Source organism: Stylophora pistillata, chromosome 9 (genome assembly GCF_964205215.1).
Source record: "Stylophora pistillata chromosome 9, jaStyPist1.2, whole genome shotgun sequence".
NCBI lineage: Eukaryota > Metazoa > Cnidaria > Anthozoa > Scleractinia > Pocilloporidae > Stylophora > Stylophora pistillata.
The window spans coordinates 26,005,683-26,023,961 of NC_142527.1; the positions used below are offsets into that span (position 1 = coordinate 26,005,683).

Genomic DNA, 18,279 nt, shown 5'->3' on the forward strand with positions numbered 1-18,279 from the left:
ATCTATCTATCTATCTGTCTCTCTGTCTGTCTGTCTATCTATCTATCTATCTATCTATTATCTATCTATCTATCTACTTGTCTATATATCTGTGTATGTATGTATGTATGTATGTATGTATGTATGTATGTATGTATCTATCTATCTATCTATCTGCCTGTCTGTCTGGCTAACTCCGTCTGTCTCTGTGCGTCCTATCTGTCTATCTATTTCGGTCTATCTTTTTTTTCTGTCAGTCTGTCTATCTGTTTATGTATCCATCTCTCTCTCCCTGTCTATCTATTTGTCAATCTATCTATCTTTTGTTGCATTGTTTAGGATAGTATAAGTAAAACACAGATTGTTAATCATGTTGCAAAAACTCCAAAACCGTGCAGCACGAATAACTGGTGCTTCCTATTTGCAAAGATCTAGTGATTTTCTTTGTAAATTAGGCTAGATGACATTAGAAACAATGAGAAAACGTCAAAAACCCATTTTGATGTTTAAAATACCGAATGGTCTCACTCTCACGTACCTGTCTGAAATGGTTACCCGTAACGCCTCTTTTCATGATTATGGACTACGATCTTCCAAAATGAATCTTGCGCTCCCTAAAAGTCGCACAGATTTTCACAGAAATAGTTTTGCATTTACCGGAGCAAGAATCTGGAATGATTTGCCAAACAGTTTAAAGGAAGAAATTTTGCTAAAATAGTTTATGGGTAAGCTGGACTATTACTATCAGCACCAGCAAAACTAGTTCTAGAACATTAAGCTTTCTAATAGTAAATATATAACTTGTATTGCGTACGGATTTCATGTAAACCAAATTTTAATATTGCTGTATATTTTAATTTGATAAAATGCCGTATTTAAATGAAGGGTTCCATCCATCCACCCATCCATCTATCTATCTATCTATCTATCTATCTATCTATCTATCTATCTATTTATCTATCTACCAGAGCATCTATCTACCGGAGTATCTATTTACCGGAGAAAGAATCTGGAATGATTTGCCAGTTTAAAGGAAGAAACTTCGCTAAAAAAGTATATAAGTAAGCTGGACTATTACTATCAGCACCAGAAAAACTAGTCCTAGAATATCAAGCTTTCTAATAGTAAATATCTAACTTGTATTGCGTACGGATTTTATGTAAACCAAATTTTAATATCGCTGTATATTTTAATTTGATAAAATGCCGTATTTAAATAAAGGATTCCATCCATCTATCTGTCTGTCTGCTTGTCTGTCTATCTCTGTCTGTCTCTATGTATCTCATCTTTCTATCTATTTCTGTCGATCAATCTATCTATCTATCTTTTTATCGATTTATCTATCTATTTATTTTATCTATTTATCTACCCATCTATTTATCTATCTTTTTATCTATTTATCTATCTATCTATTTATCTATCTATCTGTCTATGCATTCGATTATTTTCTACTTTATAACTCACATCAGTTTCTTTGATATGTCTGATTCACAAAACAGCTGTCGCTCTTCATAATTTCGTGTGTAGGAAGCGATTTGAAGTATCGCACACGCTCCCAGGGTGGCTAGTCAATCGCAGACTAGCTCCTTCCTCCCCCTCCCTTCCCCCACCCTCGCCTGTATTCAGGTCAGTCAGGACAATCTTTGAAAAACTTCCAATTGATCCACTTTGGTTTCACAAACCTTCGCTTATCAAGGGTTTACTTGTCTTTAAGTAATAACATTTAGACTTCTTTCAGGTTTCGCTTTTTACTTGATTTATCTTGGTCGCTCACTAGGCCATATTGGAAATTATGGAATACCGAAGGCTATACAACACGAGTTTAAATTAAATAGATGAAAAAGTGTCCTACACGTGTCTTTTAAAAGTACAGCTGACATAAGGCGTACGAAAACTTTTAGCAAGGCGTTATTTCTTTAGTCTCTCATTGGTTCCTATTCTCGCCAGCCCTCGTCGTTTTCGTTGTCGTTGATCGTTATTGCCGGTGTTGTTTTTCTTTATGTTGCTGCTTCTGGTCTCACCTTTGATTATGATTTTTGGTTGCATTTAGAGTTACCTCTGCTTTGAATCTCTTCGACGTTCTCGTTATCTGTGACGTCGTCGTCGTTTTTCTTGTTATTGTTGTTGCGGTTTTTGTTGTTGTTGTTGTCGTTGCTGATTTTGTTGAGTGGTTCACTCTGAAGTTGTCCTACTGGGAGCACTTGCTGGGAACGTTTTAACAGCTTTCTCAGTCCCTTGCGCATATCTTTGTTACGACCAAAGTTCAACAAAGGATTCAAAACTCCATTCAGCTGCAGAAACATATTGCAGAGAGGCCAAAACGGTTGCATGGTCTTAAATCCCTGCATGTACAAGAACACAGCACAAAGTGTTACCGGGAGGAAGGTTAACAGCATTATTAAGAGAATCACCCCGATAGTGTTCGTTAGACGCTTTTCTCGTCCTGAAGTGATGTGAGTTAGCTGAGGATGTTCCCCTTCCGGCCGAATTTTCTTAAACTGAGTTCTGCAAGCATATGATAGTATAACTATCAAAGAATATACTGTTAAGTAAAACTAGCATGAATTTTCCGATTGGCGGAAACTTTCCCTGTAATTTGGCCGGTAAATACATGGCAAGTGTGACTGCTACATTGATCAGCCACGTGATACAATTCATCACGATAGCGCGCTTTTTTTTCGTATGATGCACGATCCTCGCAGTAGATAGCGCTATTTAAGCAATAGCGAAAATCAGACCTACGAATCAACTTAACGGCCTGCTCCCAGTTGGTTTGTTAGCTCAATTGGTAGAAAGCTGCACTTGTATCGCAGAGGTCAGTGGTTCGAATCCCGTACAGGCCTGATTTTTTTCAGGTCTGATTTTCGCTATTGCTTAAATAGCGCTATCTACTGCGAGGATCGTGCATCATACGTATCTAATACCGCAGTTCAAAATATATGAACTTCATATATTTCATTGTAGCACGCTTTTTGGTCACATGCTTACGATACAGGAATGGTCGTGTGACTGCAAAGTAACGATCTTGGCTTATAAGAGCTGAACTAGCGAGGGTTTCTAGTTTGATCAAAGAATTTAGGCTAGTTACTTCGAAATTCATCCCGGGCAAGCACATGTGACTATGTGAAAAAAATCCGCATAGTTTCTTAAAATGCCGAAAGAACACAACAGAGGGATCTTGACTATTTCTCGAACCCAGACTGGTTTTTCGTAATGTGATTGACCTCACATACTATAAGTATGTGAGGTTATACCTTTATGTAGGGGAAATCTGAACATAAAAAAAGGAATGCGTGAAAACTCTCTTCCAAGCTGCAGAATAAAGAGGGAGAGTTGACCAACCCAGGGTTGGTAGAGGGGTCCACACAAACACTACCTCAACAAACAGAAATAAATTACAAAAGGCAGTAATACGATTATTATATTCTGTAAATGAAAATATATAGTAAATAGCATAAGAAAGATGGTAAGTTTTGAACTCGGTAAAGAAGTAGAGAAAGATGTTTTTCGCCTTGGCACGAGCGTGGGGCAAAAAATCAGTAGTCCCCCACTATTTACAAAACATGACGCTATCGACATTGCGACCCTAACAGTATGCAGGAGGCGTGTCATATATGAACTCCGTAATGGGCCTTGCTTACCGAGGTCTGGATAAGAGCGCGGAATCCGAAGGTCTGAAGTTCGACTCCTCATGGGGACTCAGAATTTTATTTTTGTCCCACGCTCGCGACAAGACTACAAACATCTTTCTCAAAATATATAGTGTTCGTCAATTAGTATCTTAGAGCAACCTGTGCGAGGGCCGACAATTGTATCCGTTTTTTGAATTCTTCAGTTTTACCTGAGACTCTCGAAAACTATCCTTTATCTATCCTTTGGAAGCTTAGCCTGCGGGAAGTGACTTTCTCATTAGCCTAGCCACACGAGCAGCAAAGCATGCGACTTTCCAACCGGCGAAAGGCCGGTCTGCGATGGCTCTGCTGTTGCAGTCGCACCTTACATCGTTCACCGGCAAACTATACAAATTTTTGCATGACCACAAAGAAATTAAGCTTTAAGATTTAAAATTAGCTTTTCCCCCCCACTGTCTCTAGCGGAAAACAATTGAAGTAGGTTTATAACTGAAAGAGAAAAATAATTCAACTCACAAGATTTTGGCCTTTCAAATTTCGACGTTGTTACCACAGTAAAGGTTATCTTTAAAAATAAATGCAAATTGAGGTGCATGAGCTGATCATCAAGATCTTGAGAGAGGAAAGCAATTAAAGCAGTCGTAAAAACATAACCAGAGGAAGAAAAGCTAGCCGAAATCATTAACGTATTGTGATTTTTTTGTCATGGTTTTTTTCTGATCGGTGACGTATCCTAGCGTGAGGATGTCATATTCAGTCAATTTTGCGAAGTTCAGCTTTTCAGGAGTAGTTTCATTTAACCACGACGTGTTTATTTTGAGGCCATGCATTAAACGTTTTCCTTTCACTTAACTTCTATGGAAGGACAAAATTGTTTGTGAATTGAAGGAAACAATTTGTTCTTGCAGATGTCATCATTCAATTTCTTTATGGAACACCACTTAAAATTCGTAACACTTGTTTTCAACAATCAGCCAAAGTTCATTGAAATGAATTCAAAGGAAGGTGTGCACAAATTTGACGATAGCCAATACTTACTAGCAAAATAAAAAGTCATGTTAAAACGTGATTCGCACGCAATTCTCTTTACATTTACATATTGAGCAATAATACCTCCAAATGAACTTATTCTGCGTTTCAAAGTAGTCAATGCCGAATCAAAGCATTTGACAATTAAAAAGCGAAAAAAAGAGTTCGTAACGTCGGGACCTTTTCAGAGCCTATATTCTCAGGCAGAAATAACCCAAATAATATATGTAGTTAACCTCTGGTTTGGTCAGCCTTAGTGTCAGCTGTTGCAATTTTTTTCCTCCACATTCAAATATCTTAACCGAACGCATATTCCTCATATGAAAATTTGTTTCAACACAACTCCGCGACTAAAATGAGGTAAGTTTGACACGTTTTTAACAACCTTGCAAGGCGTCATGAAGAAGTTTAAAATTAAAGGAAAACTAACCCTCTTCAGTGAACAAATGAACAACGTACGTCCCTGAGGATACTTCGTGCAGCGCTTGTAACTTGATTATGGCTCACAAAGGCGTAGGTTCCGTTTTTGTCCCGATTTGATTACTTTTTTCCTAATCGCAGCCGATTTTAAAAATCGCTTTTGCGTTACCGCTAGCTACACCTGCAAGCTATTCTTTTGTCTTTTTCTGTGAGCACGAGAAATATTACTGTTAGCATTACTGTTCGATTGCGCTTTTACATTACAGTTTTAAGATTTCAAGAGTTAACTTCGTCAGATTTTAAAATCTGGCTAATTCTGTTTCGCGCAAACGGCATTCTGAATAAAATTGCCTTAAAGTGAAATAATGTGTAAAAGAAAAGTAACTGGAATAGAAGAATAAATGGCACAGAATAAAAATATAATTTTCAAGCATTGAGCGAGGAAACATATCAGTATTCTTAAAATACTAAATCAATGATTGCTGTACGACTACTGAACAGATTTTGTATAGATAATTAAGGGTTTAATCATTTGTCTTACAATGGACGAGTCAGGCTACTTTATCGTGTACTGATCGTGACGTTTCTCCTCTTTTTTACGAGCACTTTTTCCTAATCGCAGCCAATTTGAAAAATCGCTTTGCATATCGCATTACACCTGCATTACATCGCTTTTGCAAATCGCATTACACCTGCAGGTTATTCTATTGTCCTGTTCCATGAGCATGAGAAACATTACTGGTGACATTACTGTTCATTTGCGTTTTTACATTTCAGTTTTAATGTTTCAAGATTTAACTTCGTCATTTTTTAAAATTTTGCTAATTCTATTTCGCGCAAACGGCATTCTGAATAAAATTGCATTAAAGCGAAATGCTGCGTAAAAAAAGTACCTGGAATAGAAGAATAAATGGCATAGAATGAAAATATAATTTTCGTGCATTGAGCGAGGGAATATATCAGTCTAAAATACCAAATCAATAATAGGTGAACGACTACTGAACAGATTTTGCATAGATAATTGAAGGTTTAATCGTTTGTCTTACAATGGACGAGTCAGGCTAATTAATCGTATGCCGCTCGCGACGTTTCGATTAATATGAAAGTAAGATGTTGCTACAACTGATGACTGTTGTGAACTTTTACAGAGCTTTCTCACTGTTTAGGAACATGCAATATCATCTGCAAAATTTCTCAGGTGCGCTTATTGAGTGTCTTTCAGAGAAACATCGTTTAGACGAAAGACGAAAGACGAAATCTAAGCACTCTAAACAACAGACGTGTTTAGTTACAATTACAATGATAAGGTTGAGATCGGACGTCAGCATTATCAGGCGCGTCTGGCAGCCGCTTCAGTCCATGTGACGATCTCACCTTCCCGCCCATCCCACCCCAGGGGAGGACATCCACCACACAGTAATCTCGTGCGTGGGAAATTAACGTCTCCTACCCTTAACCCTGCAGGAGACGGGGCCTACGGTTTATTTGCACTTATCCGAGCAGACTAGAATATCTATTCCTTTCTAAATATTATAGAAAGGTAGCAAATTTTCCTCGGTTATTTTAAGACCATGAGTATTGGTCCGGCCGGGGCTCGAACGCTCGACCTCCCACACAACACAACCCAGCGCTCTAACCAATTGAGCTAACCGGGAGGCGGTTAGGGATAGGTAAAAGACCTCGTTCTATTCCAGCCCAGTGTTTGGGGTGAACTGATTGTGTTGAATCCCACGCGAGAAGATGATCTGAATAGATGTGGAAGATCCTTACAGTTAAACTATTCTAGGTGCAATTTTAAAGGGTCATTATGAATATACGCGTACCGAATGCAATAGTAATAATAATGATGATAATAATGATAAAAACAACAACGATCACTTTAGTTATCGTATCGGTAATAAATATGGTAGTGATGATAATTAAAACAACGCTGCGTTGTTCATCTGGTGCTGGCCATAGTTTATTTTATAAAATTTTTGCCGGTGTCTCAATATCAAGTACTTACTCTAGCGAAAATGAAACAGCAAAAGCTCTCTAGATTTACTGAAAATCATATTTCATTTTCGACATTTGATTTACCCACCATCTAATACAACATTTCAACACCTTCGTTATCGATGCTGTTGGCAAGCACAATCAATTATAACAATAATAATAATAATAATAACAATAATAATAATAATAATAATAATAACAATAATAATAATAATAATAACAATAATAATAATAATAACAATAATAGTAATAAAAATAATAATAACTATAAGAATGATAACAATCTTTATTTAGCAATAATTTCCATAAAATCCTCTACAATAAAAAATATTAACAGCGTAAAAAACGATCCAAAATAACTCACTTTCGGCTGACATCTACTCCTTTTTTTTCAAAGCGTCTGGAAAACGGAGTCAAATCTGAACAGATTCAAAGTCTGATAATCTGATAAGTATAATAATAACAATAATAATAATGATAATAATAACTTTATTTAAGAAGGGTAACACATGAGAGTAATTTAACTGATGAACTAGTGGCCCTCGATCCTAAAAGTACTATAATTAGAGTTAAAATGTATAAAATGTATAAAATGTATGGAAAATGAATTCGAGGATTATAAACAGGTCTATAAGAATGCAAGCTAAAAACTTTATAAAATAAAATATGTCACATGGGTCGGGTTAAAATACAATATACCGCTTGGGTAGACTCAGTTTCGCGATTGAAACGAGGGCAGGCGAGATTTAATTTATCATCGCATTCGGACTAAAATGTTCTACTTCATCGTATTTCGTTCGGAAATGTCTGTGAAGGGCCTTTCTGAAAGAAGCAACTATTGTCGCCCCTTTTTTTTTAGGTTAGTAGGTAGCTGGTTCCACAGCCTTGTCGCAGATACGCTGATGGACCTCCCTCTTCGGTTTCGCGATCGAAACGAGGACAGGCGAGTTTTAATTTACTATAGAAGCTAGAGTTCCCCTCGGCTATTGCCTCGGGCAACTATTATGCTTCTTTCGTGCTCTCCAAACTTCCCACGCGCTCCATAACTCGATAGTGCACGCTAAAGAATGAACCAATTATTAAATATGCGCTGTTCAACGGGGAGGATAATTGCTTTGCGCCAAAACAAACATATCACGGCATTACAATAGGCCGGTTTATGAATTCAGCTTGCAGGTACAGCTTTATTTTGCATAGTCTGTCGATGGCATCTGCAAGAAAAAATGACAACAGGCTGCTATTTATTCTCCGAATCATGTTAGAGTTGGATGATGCTCGTAAGTATCTATTTACGAGCCAGATTGCTATCAGTTTTAAGAGAGTATTGAAACTTGGGTATCAGTTGAACTTGGATTTTGTACTGCACCTGATTCCGAACACCCCTTGTACAGCTGACCAAATGAGGAGACACAACTACAGCTGCTTTGCCTCAAGTCATACGAACTCCTTTAGATTTGGATATTTTTAGTCGTTCCTCCTTACCTCGAAGTTTTCAATATTCTCATTAGGCGATAAATTCAAAACGCTGCATTAAAAAAGGGGACTATTGACAATGCGAAAATAGAAAATTCATTGCAACTTCGAATATTGTTCTCTCACATGTTTAATTTAAGTCCTGTGGTTGGACCCTCCTTCTCACTCGACATATCGAGTTGAATTCTTCTCTAAAATCCTTGTTCAGAATTCCGTAAATAACCGGGTTTACACTGCTTCCCAGTCCTACCATCACTGAGCCGAAAAAGTAGACTTGCCGAGGAAGAGAAAAATGTTCGTGAAAACTATCGATCAAAATAAGCACTAGAAATGGAGTGTAACAAATTGAAAAGCTGACAATAATGCACGACAACAAACGATTAAGATGAACATCTTCGGCGTTTACATTAGAAGAGCTCATTTGAGAAGTGTGCCTTTTAACGAAACACCACACCTTTAAGTAACAGATAAAGATGACTTGGTATGGCATAAAAGCTTCGAAAACTGCTATCAAAGCGATAAGAGTGTAACTTGCGGTGCTGAAGTCAAACAGGCAAACGATATGGCCGGGATGAAACACATTATGAACATTCGTGATGTAAAATGATACAGGAATGGCACCCGTGAAACACCAGGCAGATGCTATGGAAATTAAAACTGTTTTAACCGACACCAACTTGCGATGCGTGTTTGGATAGACAACTTTTAAAAGCCTGTTGGCTGCAATGAGGGATATGTTCACTAGAGATGTTGTTCCAAGCATGGTAGCCAAAGAAGCTTGGAACCAACAAAGCTTTGCTCCAAAAATCCAGTTTCCAACCATCGCTGAGACACAGGTAAACGGCATGGCAATAGCAGATAATATTAAATCGGAAACAGCCAGTGAAATTATGAACAAGTTTGAGGGTTTTCGCAGTCGTGGATTTCTGTATATAGCGACCAAAACCAGAATATTTCCCAGTATTGATGCTCCAGTATTGACGAGGCAGATTAATGTCTCGATTACAACGAGGAAAGTTTCTCGGGCTTCAAGCTCTGAAGAAAGTTTTTCTCCATTTTCGTATGGAGTCATTTTGCAACCGACCGAGCTTGCCTGACTCTTAAGTTTAACACAATCTCCTGTATATATTCTTGTTAATGCTTAGGGCATAACTCGTATTATTCAACATTACCACACATTTATCAGCGATTGGCCAAAAACTGTCTTAGACGGCAAATGCTATACTGACAAACTCAATATTTGCTTTAATCTGACGAATCGGCTTAGGAAGTATCTGTTATCATTAACCAGCACAACAAGAATTCAATTGAAATCATCTTTGACCTTTCTTTTGTTTCCATTCTGTTTTACTCTTTATAATTTGTGTCGGCAAGAGATAAAGTGTGGCCCTCGATGACAGGTAAGCTCCTTCGCGGGGGCGTAATTTGACAGAAACTCAATATGCAGTCGATTTATTTATCCAAGCAGCCTCCACGTTTTAATTACTTTTGGCAAAATTAAAATAAAAGGGAACATTTTAGTCGCCTTCTGGGTTAAATCATCTTTGTTTGGATTGACTTTATGATAGGTTTTTCTCTTGGTTAAATCGGAGTACTAGCACGGATCATTTTTTCTTGGTTTTATTTCGGTTGTAACCCTTAAGTAGCAGTTCAATAACAGTTCAACAAGGAAAAAGCGTTGCCTACGAAAACTAGTCCATGCATGATTGTTAATATCCCGGTGTGGAGTCAGTTTACAACATGGTCTGCGAAAGAAGTGAAAAAGACATTATCTTTAAACAAAGAGTTACTGGGAAATTCACTGACAGATAATTACTCTTTCTCCCCTGAAGTCAATTTCAATGATCAATTAAGAGTAGCCGACACCTCTTGGTGCAGAGTGGAGTCGAAAGTTCTCAAGCGGTGACTAGTTTAGAATCATTCGATAGATGGGCGTTTCTTCATTTTATTTACTTACTTCTTTTATCTCACAGTCGGTTCTATTTCAGGTAACTTCTAGATGATTTATCATTTTTAGAGCGTAGCCGTTGATCAATTAATTATGAGTCATGCTACAAGTTATTCACAAGTCTTTGAACAAGATTTTTCAGATAGGGCATGAAACGAGAAAAAAACTGCCTTATGATGTTTGCAGTTTGGGTAATATAAAACCGAATCTGAGCCGTCCGTGAAAAAAAGGAAAAAAACTGTGTACACCTGCTGAACGAAATAAATCTTGCTGTTTTTGCTCGAGGTCTATTTAGCTATCGACCGAGACATCCGTTAGACACAAAGTGCAAGTAGTTTTAATCATTACGGTGTGTCCGTTCGCCCAAGGTAAAAAAAGAACGTGGGTCGTAATTTACACTAATAATACCGCATTTTCTCGAAAAAGCCCCCCGGGCGCCTATCTAAAATTTTGGCAGAGGGGTGCTAATTAGAAGGACGGCGCCAAATCGACGGGGCACTCGTTAACTTTATTTTTAATGGACTCTAAAAACTAAATCTTAAAAAGAAAATAAAAAACCGCAACACTATCCACATAGACGTTGAGTCAATATGGAGAGAGTAAAGTAACTTGAAGTGACTTAACGAAATAATAATAATGATAATGAATAAATTTAATACTTATATAGTGTTTAATTTAATCCCGTGGTTCGACCCTCCTTCTCACTCGACATATCGAGTTGAATTCTTCTCTAAAATCCTTGTCCAAAATTCCGTAAACAACCGGGTTTACACAGCTTCTCAGTCCTACCATCACTGAGCCGAAAAAGTAGACTTGCCGAGAAAGAGAAAAATGTTCGTGAAAACTATCGATCAAAATAATCACTAGAAATGGAGTGTAACAAATGGGGAAGCTGACAATAATGCACGACAACAAACGATTAAGATGGACATCAACAACAACAATTTAAACAACAACAACAACAACAACAATTTATTTCGCATTAAGGTGGGGGGTTACAATGATTAAAAATTACTCAAGAAAAATAAAGAAAAAGAAAAACCTTACATAATTGACACTGCCCGCAAGTAGCACAGGCTAGTCGCGGCGGGCAGTGACAACAATTTGTTAAGAGTCTAAGGCAAATTATAAATGAAAAGATCATTACAAGAATAAAAAGAAAAGAAAAAGAACAGCAGATAAATAAATGTACAAATATATAAAATAATTAAATAAATTTTTTTTAATTAAATAAATTTAATTAATTAAATTAATTAAATTAAACTAATTTTAAATTAAATAAATTAATTAAATAAATTCATAAAAATAAGACAATATAAACATACAAAATTAGCTATTTCGGGCACAAGGAACAATTGAGGCTTGGGCATGAGAAGATATCATAGGCCGCGCGACGTTTTTGGAGAAGAGATGCCAAATCGATATAGTTATCCTCAACGGCCGGGATATTCAGAATTGTACTATGGATTTTTTTCCTTAAACTGTTTACGAGTCAGATCACGTGTAGTGATACTCAGAGAATTCCACAGGACAGTTCCAAATCTAGCAACAGCCTCCGCATATGAATCTAGAAGGTTAACATAAAAATTTCCAGCAGAAGCTGATCTAGTGTTATATGAGTGTATTTTTCTGGAGCGAGTAAAGGAGTCACAGAGGTTTTCCGGTACATCATCATTCGAGATATCATGCATGAAAATAGAGACAGTTTCGAAATAGATTAGCTCTACCGGTAGAATATTAGATGTCACAAAGAAAGGAAGAGAATGATCTCTGCATGGGTGTAAATGAATAAGCCGTAGGACACGTTTCTGTAACACCAAAATCTTATATAAAATTGATTTAGTAGCTTGACCCCATGCAATAAGGCCATAAGACAAATACGGGAAGATTAAAGATCTATAAAGGTTGAGGAGAACACTCTGGGGAACAAAAAAATGTCTCAGTCTCAGAATGACGCCAATAGTGTTACTGATTTTGGTAGGCCAACCGCCTCCCAAATGGATAGCTCAAATGGATAGAGCGCTGGACTGTTGTGCGGGAGGTCGAGGGTTCGAGCCCCGGCCGGACCAACACTCAGGGTCTTAAAAATAATTGAGAAGAATTTGCTACCTTTCTATAACATCAAGAAATGGTTAGATATTCTAGTCTTCTCGGATAGGGACGAATAAATGGAGGTCCCGTCTCCTGCAGGGTTGGGGTAGGAGACGTTAATTTCCCACACACGAGATTACTGTGTGATGGATGTCCTCCCCTGGGGTGGGATGGGTGGGATATAGGGCGCACTTAATAAGGAGCCTCGCTCTGATGTGCGACCCTCACCACACTCTGGTGAAAGTGAGTAAATCAATAAATCAGTAACATAATCAATATGTGGTTTCCACGTAGGGTGATTATCGATCAATACTCCTAGATATTTCACAGATACCTTCTGTTCGAGATAAGTAGAAGAGTTAGTACTGTTGTCTATTAATTTTATTTTAACTTGATAATTAGATCTACGTCCTTTGGGTTGAAAGATAACAAAGTTAGACTTCTTAACGTTAAGCGTTAATTTATTGGCATTGAGCCAATCCCAGACCTTTGACAGCTCCGCTGTAACTATAGTCTCTAAAGACTTAAGATTTTTATCGCCATACAAGAGATTGGTGTCATCAGCAAACAAATGAAATTTAAATTTCTCAGAGGCATTATAGACATCATTAAAATATAGCAAAAATAACAATGGGCCAAGCACGGAGCCCTGTGGGACTCCACAAGCCACTGTCTTTTTCTCTGAAACTTTACATTCAATTTGTGTCGATTGTGTACGATTGCATAGATAGGACATAAACCAAGAATTAGCTACACCTCGAGTTCCGTAGTGGTCCAGTTTATAAAGTAATAGTGAGTGGTCAACTGTGTCAAAGGCTTTCTTCAGGTCAAGAAAAATTCCACAAGAGATTAATTTCTTATCCATATTTTCCTGAATAGCGTTAACAGTATCAAGAATTGCGTGTCGTGTCGAGTATTTCTCTCGAAAACCGCACTGGCCCTTAAGTAAGACGGCATTTTTATCAATAAAAGCTTTAAGACGTCTATACATTAGTTTTTTGAAGATACGATTAAAAATAGAAAGTTTAATGAAAGTTTAATGAAAGTTTAATGAAAGTTTAATGAAAGTTTAATGAAAGTTTAATGAAAGTTTAATGAAAGTTTAATGAAAGTTTAATGAAAGTTTAATGAAAGTTTAATGATATATTACAATATTACAAAAAATATGCACTGCCCGCAGTTAGTAAAGGTTGGTCGAGGCGGGCAGTGTTTTATACGTATATTATAAAATAAAAAGATTTACAGAGGAAGAGATTAAAAATTCTAGACAAATTACAACTACATTAATACATTTAAGTTACGGCAAGAAAACAGAACAAGCTGGGGTCTTATAGTTGTGCCATTAAAGTAGACAAATCAATATAATCGTCATATTTTTTGAGTCTCTGGAGGAGGAAATCATGAATTTTACTCTTAAAATTGTATTTTGAAAGCTGGCGCACTTCACAAGATCAGCTATTCCAGATTCTAACACCATTTCTCGAAAATGCCCTTTTTTTGTATATCTAATCTTGAACTTTCAACAAAATAGTCGCCTCTTAAAGATGATCTTGTCTTATGGGGATGAATATTAGCTTGATAAGTGAATTAGTTAGATATGTTAGAAGGTGACAAATTATTGGATATGTCATGCATCATGATGGCAACTGATTTAAAGTAAAGCATATCCAAAGGAAGAAAACGAGAAGAAATAAAAAACGGGATTGCATGATCTGTAGTCACCAAAGAACATTAAGCGAAGGGCTCGTTTTTGAAGGATTAGAATTTTATCTCTATGACTTTTTGCAGTTTGACCCCACGCGATTATACCATAAAACAAATAGGGTTGGATAAGTGACCTGTAAATGTGGTTTAGAGTACTAAGGGGTACGAAGTGTCTTAATCTAGAGATAACGCTGATTGATTTACTTATTTTGGATGTAATATGAGCAATATGGTGACCCCATGAAAGAGTTTCATCAATAAGCACTCCTAAGTATTTAATAAATTCCTTACGTTCTAGAGAAATATAACTGTTAGTATGATGGTCAAAGATTCTCAAATTTATTTGGTGATTCAGTTTTTTCTGTCTAGGCCGAAAAATAACAAAGTTAGATTTTTTTTATATTCAGTGATAACTTGTTAGCGATTAAACCAATCGTAGATGTTACAGAGTTCAGCATTAACTATGGTTTCGAGTAACTTAAGATTTTTATTAGCATATAAGAGATTAGTATCATCTGTGAATAAGTAAAATTTCAATCGATTAGAGCTATTAGATATATCGTTTATATAAATGAGGAAAAGTAGGGGTCCTAACACCGACTCCTGTTGAACTCCTGATAAGATTAATTCCTTCTTGGATATATTTTTAACACCAATTTGCGTTGTTTGTTGTCGACCTACTAGGTAAGAAGCAAACCACTTGTTCACTTTTCCGCGAATTCCATAATGATTCAGCTTTTGCAATAATATTGAATGGTCGACCGTGTCGAAGGCCTTCCTCAAGTCAATGAATATACCACACGAATACATTCTTTTGTCCATGTCCTTTTTTCAATGTGACTGATTATGTCCAGGATAGCGTGTTCAGTAGATCGTTTCTCGCGGAAACCATATTGTGAATCATAGGTATATTACGTTTCTCAAGAAAGCATTTGAGACGATGAGACATCAATTTTTCGAAAATACGATTAAAAACAGACAGAAGAGATATAGGTCTATAATTATAAGGGTCAGATTCATCGTCATTTTTGTATATTGGAATAACTTTAGCAAGTTTTAGCTTAGATGGATAAGTTCCACATTCGAGTGATTTATTTATAATTATAGACAAAGGTTGACGAATGACATGTTTAGCGTATCTTAAAATGCGAGTAGGTAGAGAATATAATCCATGAGCTTTATTTTGAGGAATAGTCATTATTTCAAGTTCAATTTCAGAAGGAGACACAGGATTAAAGAAGAACGAACCAGAGGAATTTGGCTTTGAAAGATATTCAGTGAATTGTTTTGATGGATTTGGAATTTTAGAGGCTAAATTATATCCAAATGAAGAGAATTGCTTATTCATTATATCAGAGAACTCAGAGGAATTATAGCATACTTGTTTGGTTCGCGGGCATTTTAAAGAGCTTATATCTTTTCGGACTTTGTTTCTCCGGCCTTGAAGACTATTTATACCCTCCCAGGTTTTTTTAGTGTTCGTTAAATGTTCTTCAAAATATTTGTGGAAGTGCATTTTCTTGCTCATTCGTGTAAGCATCAATACTTTGTTACGATAGATTTTATAAGCATCGATGTCACCTGAACAATAAAGAGAGTTCATTACTTTAATTGATTTTCTAATCCCTTTGTTATCAAAGGTTTTGAGAGTCGCTTTATCTTGCGTTTTGAAATTGGGTTTAAAGGAGCGTGCTTATTGAGAAGATTGTTTATTTTGTTATAAAATGAGGAAAAAGACTTATTCATATCATTTTCTTTTGAGACTGCTTCAATCAGGTCAATCTGTGAGAGGTCCACCAAAAAATTTGTCTCAGAATAATTTGTATAATCACGAGCTTGCTTACTATGACAATTGCGATTACAAATATTTTTAGAGGAGAGAAGATAACAGCATTGCAAAAAGTGATCAGTTATATATATTAGATCCGAAATTATATTACCATTAGTTATGTTATCTACTATATTACTCAGGAGGATATTATCAATAAGTGAGTATGAATTATTGTGTACTCTCGTTGGTTTGTCAATTGTTGGAGTTAAATTAAAACTTTGCAGAGAGAGTATGAAATTTTGAGCATGTTTGCAGGAGTAAAAACGAAGAAGATTTAGACATCATCAAGACAATTCCCATCAAGACAATTCTCTTCCCAGAGGCACTAAATCTTTCAATTATTTCCTCAAAATACTCCTGGAAACGCTCTGGTGAATTGTGCTCTCTATAAACAACGCCACAAATTATATTTGCATATTTGGGTCGATGCAACTCAATCCAGAGAGCCCGAAAGCTTCATTTGAGCGTCTTTCAAGAACTGTGTATTTAAATTGCTCATCAATATACCTACCAAAACCTCCAGCAGAAAGAGGTGTTGGCACGACTCAAAGTTGTAATTAGGTATCAAGGGATTAAAGCCCAGATTACCATACTCATCTTTTATTCGAGTTTCTGTGATTTCTATAATATCGAAATGAAAATTAAGTTCCTCTAATAAATGGATAATTACCAGGATCCGTTGGGTGATCTGATTTACAGACAGGAATAATTTTGGCATGTTTTAACTGAGAGGGATATTTACCTAGTTGCACTGAATGATTGATTAAGTTAGCTATGGGTTTAGATATGTAGTGCCTAGTCAACTTTAATAGTTTTGATGGAAGAGAATATAATCCGCTAGCTTTATTAAGGGGTAACAGCAATATTTCTGACTCAACTTCTAGTTCACTTACGGGATTGAAGAAAAAAGAGTTCGAGTAATCCCGCGGGGGCATGTAGTCAGAGAAATGGCGATTAGATCGGCGGATCGCAGATGCCAGATTTGAACCAACAGAAGAAAAATAGTCATTGAGAATATTCAGCACTTGTGAGGGGTCTCGGGTTAATTGACAATTTGATTGCTTAATTAAGTTCAAGTATTGCTTTAGACTTGCGACTATTTTGACGAATTAGGGAGTTTATTCCATAATTCTGATGTAAACATCTCTTCTAATGTAAACATTTTCGGCGTTTACATTAGAAGAGCTCATTTGAGAAGTGTGCCTTTTAACGAAACGCCACACCTTTAAGTAACAGATAAAGATGACTTGGTATGGCATAAAAGCTTCGAAAACTGCTATCAAAACGATAAGAATGTAACTTGCGGTGCTGAAGGCAAACAGGCAAACGATATGGTCGGGATGAAACACATTATGAACATTCGTGATGTAAAATGATACCGGAATGGCACCCGTGAAACACCAGGCAGATGCTATGGAAATTAAAACTGTTTTAACCGACACCAACTTGCGATGCGTGTTTGGATAGACAACTTTTAAAAGCCTGTTGGCTGCAATAAGGGATATGTTCCCTAAAGATGCTGTTCCAAGCATGGTAGCCAGAGAAGCTTGAAAAGCTTTGCTTCAAAAATCCAATTTCCAACCATCGCTGAGACACAGGTAAACGGCATGGCAATAGCAGATAATATTAAATTAGAAACAGCCAGTGAAATTATGTACAAGTTTGAGGGTTTTCGTAGTCGTGGATTTCTGTATACAGCGACCAAAACCAGAATATTTCCCAGTATTGATGCTTCAGTATTGACGATGCAGATTAATGTCTCGATTACAACGAGGAAAGTTTCTCGGGCTTCAAGCTCTGAAGAAAGTTTTTCTCCATTTTCGTATGGAGTCATTTTGCAACCGACCGAGCTTGCCTGACTCTTTAAGTTTAACACAATCTCCTGTATATATTCTTGTCAATGCTTAGGGCATAACTCTTATTATTCAAAATTACCACACATTTATCAGCGATTGGCCAAAAACTGTCTTAGACGGCAAATTCTATACTGACAAACTCAATATCTGCTTTAATCTGACGAATCGGCTTAGGAAGTATCTGTTATCATTAACCAGCACGACAAGAATTCAATTGAAATCATCTTTGACCTTTCTTTTGTTTCCATTCTGTTTTACTCTTTATAATTTGTGTCGGCAAGAGATAAAGTGTGGCCCTCGATGACAGGTAAGCTCCTTCGC

The 18,279-nt window shown here is 36.7% G+C and overlaps 1 protein-coding gene and 1 pseudogene across 1 annotated transcript; both read right to left on the bottom strand.

Moving 5' to 3' along the window:
* Positions 1-8,219: 8,219 nt before the first annotated feature.
* LOC148724054 (melatonin receptor type 1B-B-like) lies at positions 8,220-9,616 on the bottom strand. The gene has a single exon (XM_088733826.1). The coding sequence runs from the start codon at positions 9,598-9,600 to the stop codon at positions 8,659-8,661; it is 942 nt and encodes a 313-aa protein (XP_088589952.1). The 5' UTR covers positions 9,601-9,616; the 3' UTR covers positions 8,220-8,658.
* Positions 9,617-16,695: 7,079 nt separating this feature from the next.
* On the bottom strand, positions 16,696-18,145 carry LOC148724055 (melatonin receptor type 1B-B-like; annotated as a pseudogene).
* Between the last annotated feature and the right edge of the window lie 134 nt (positions 18,146-18,279).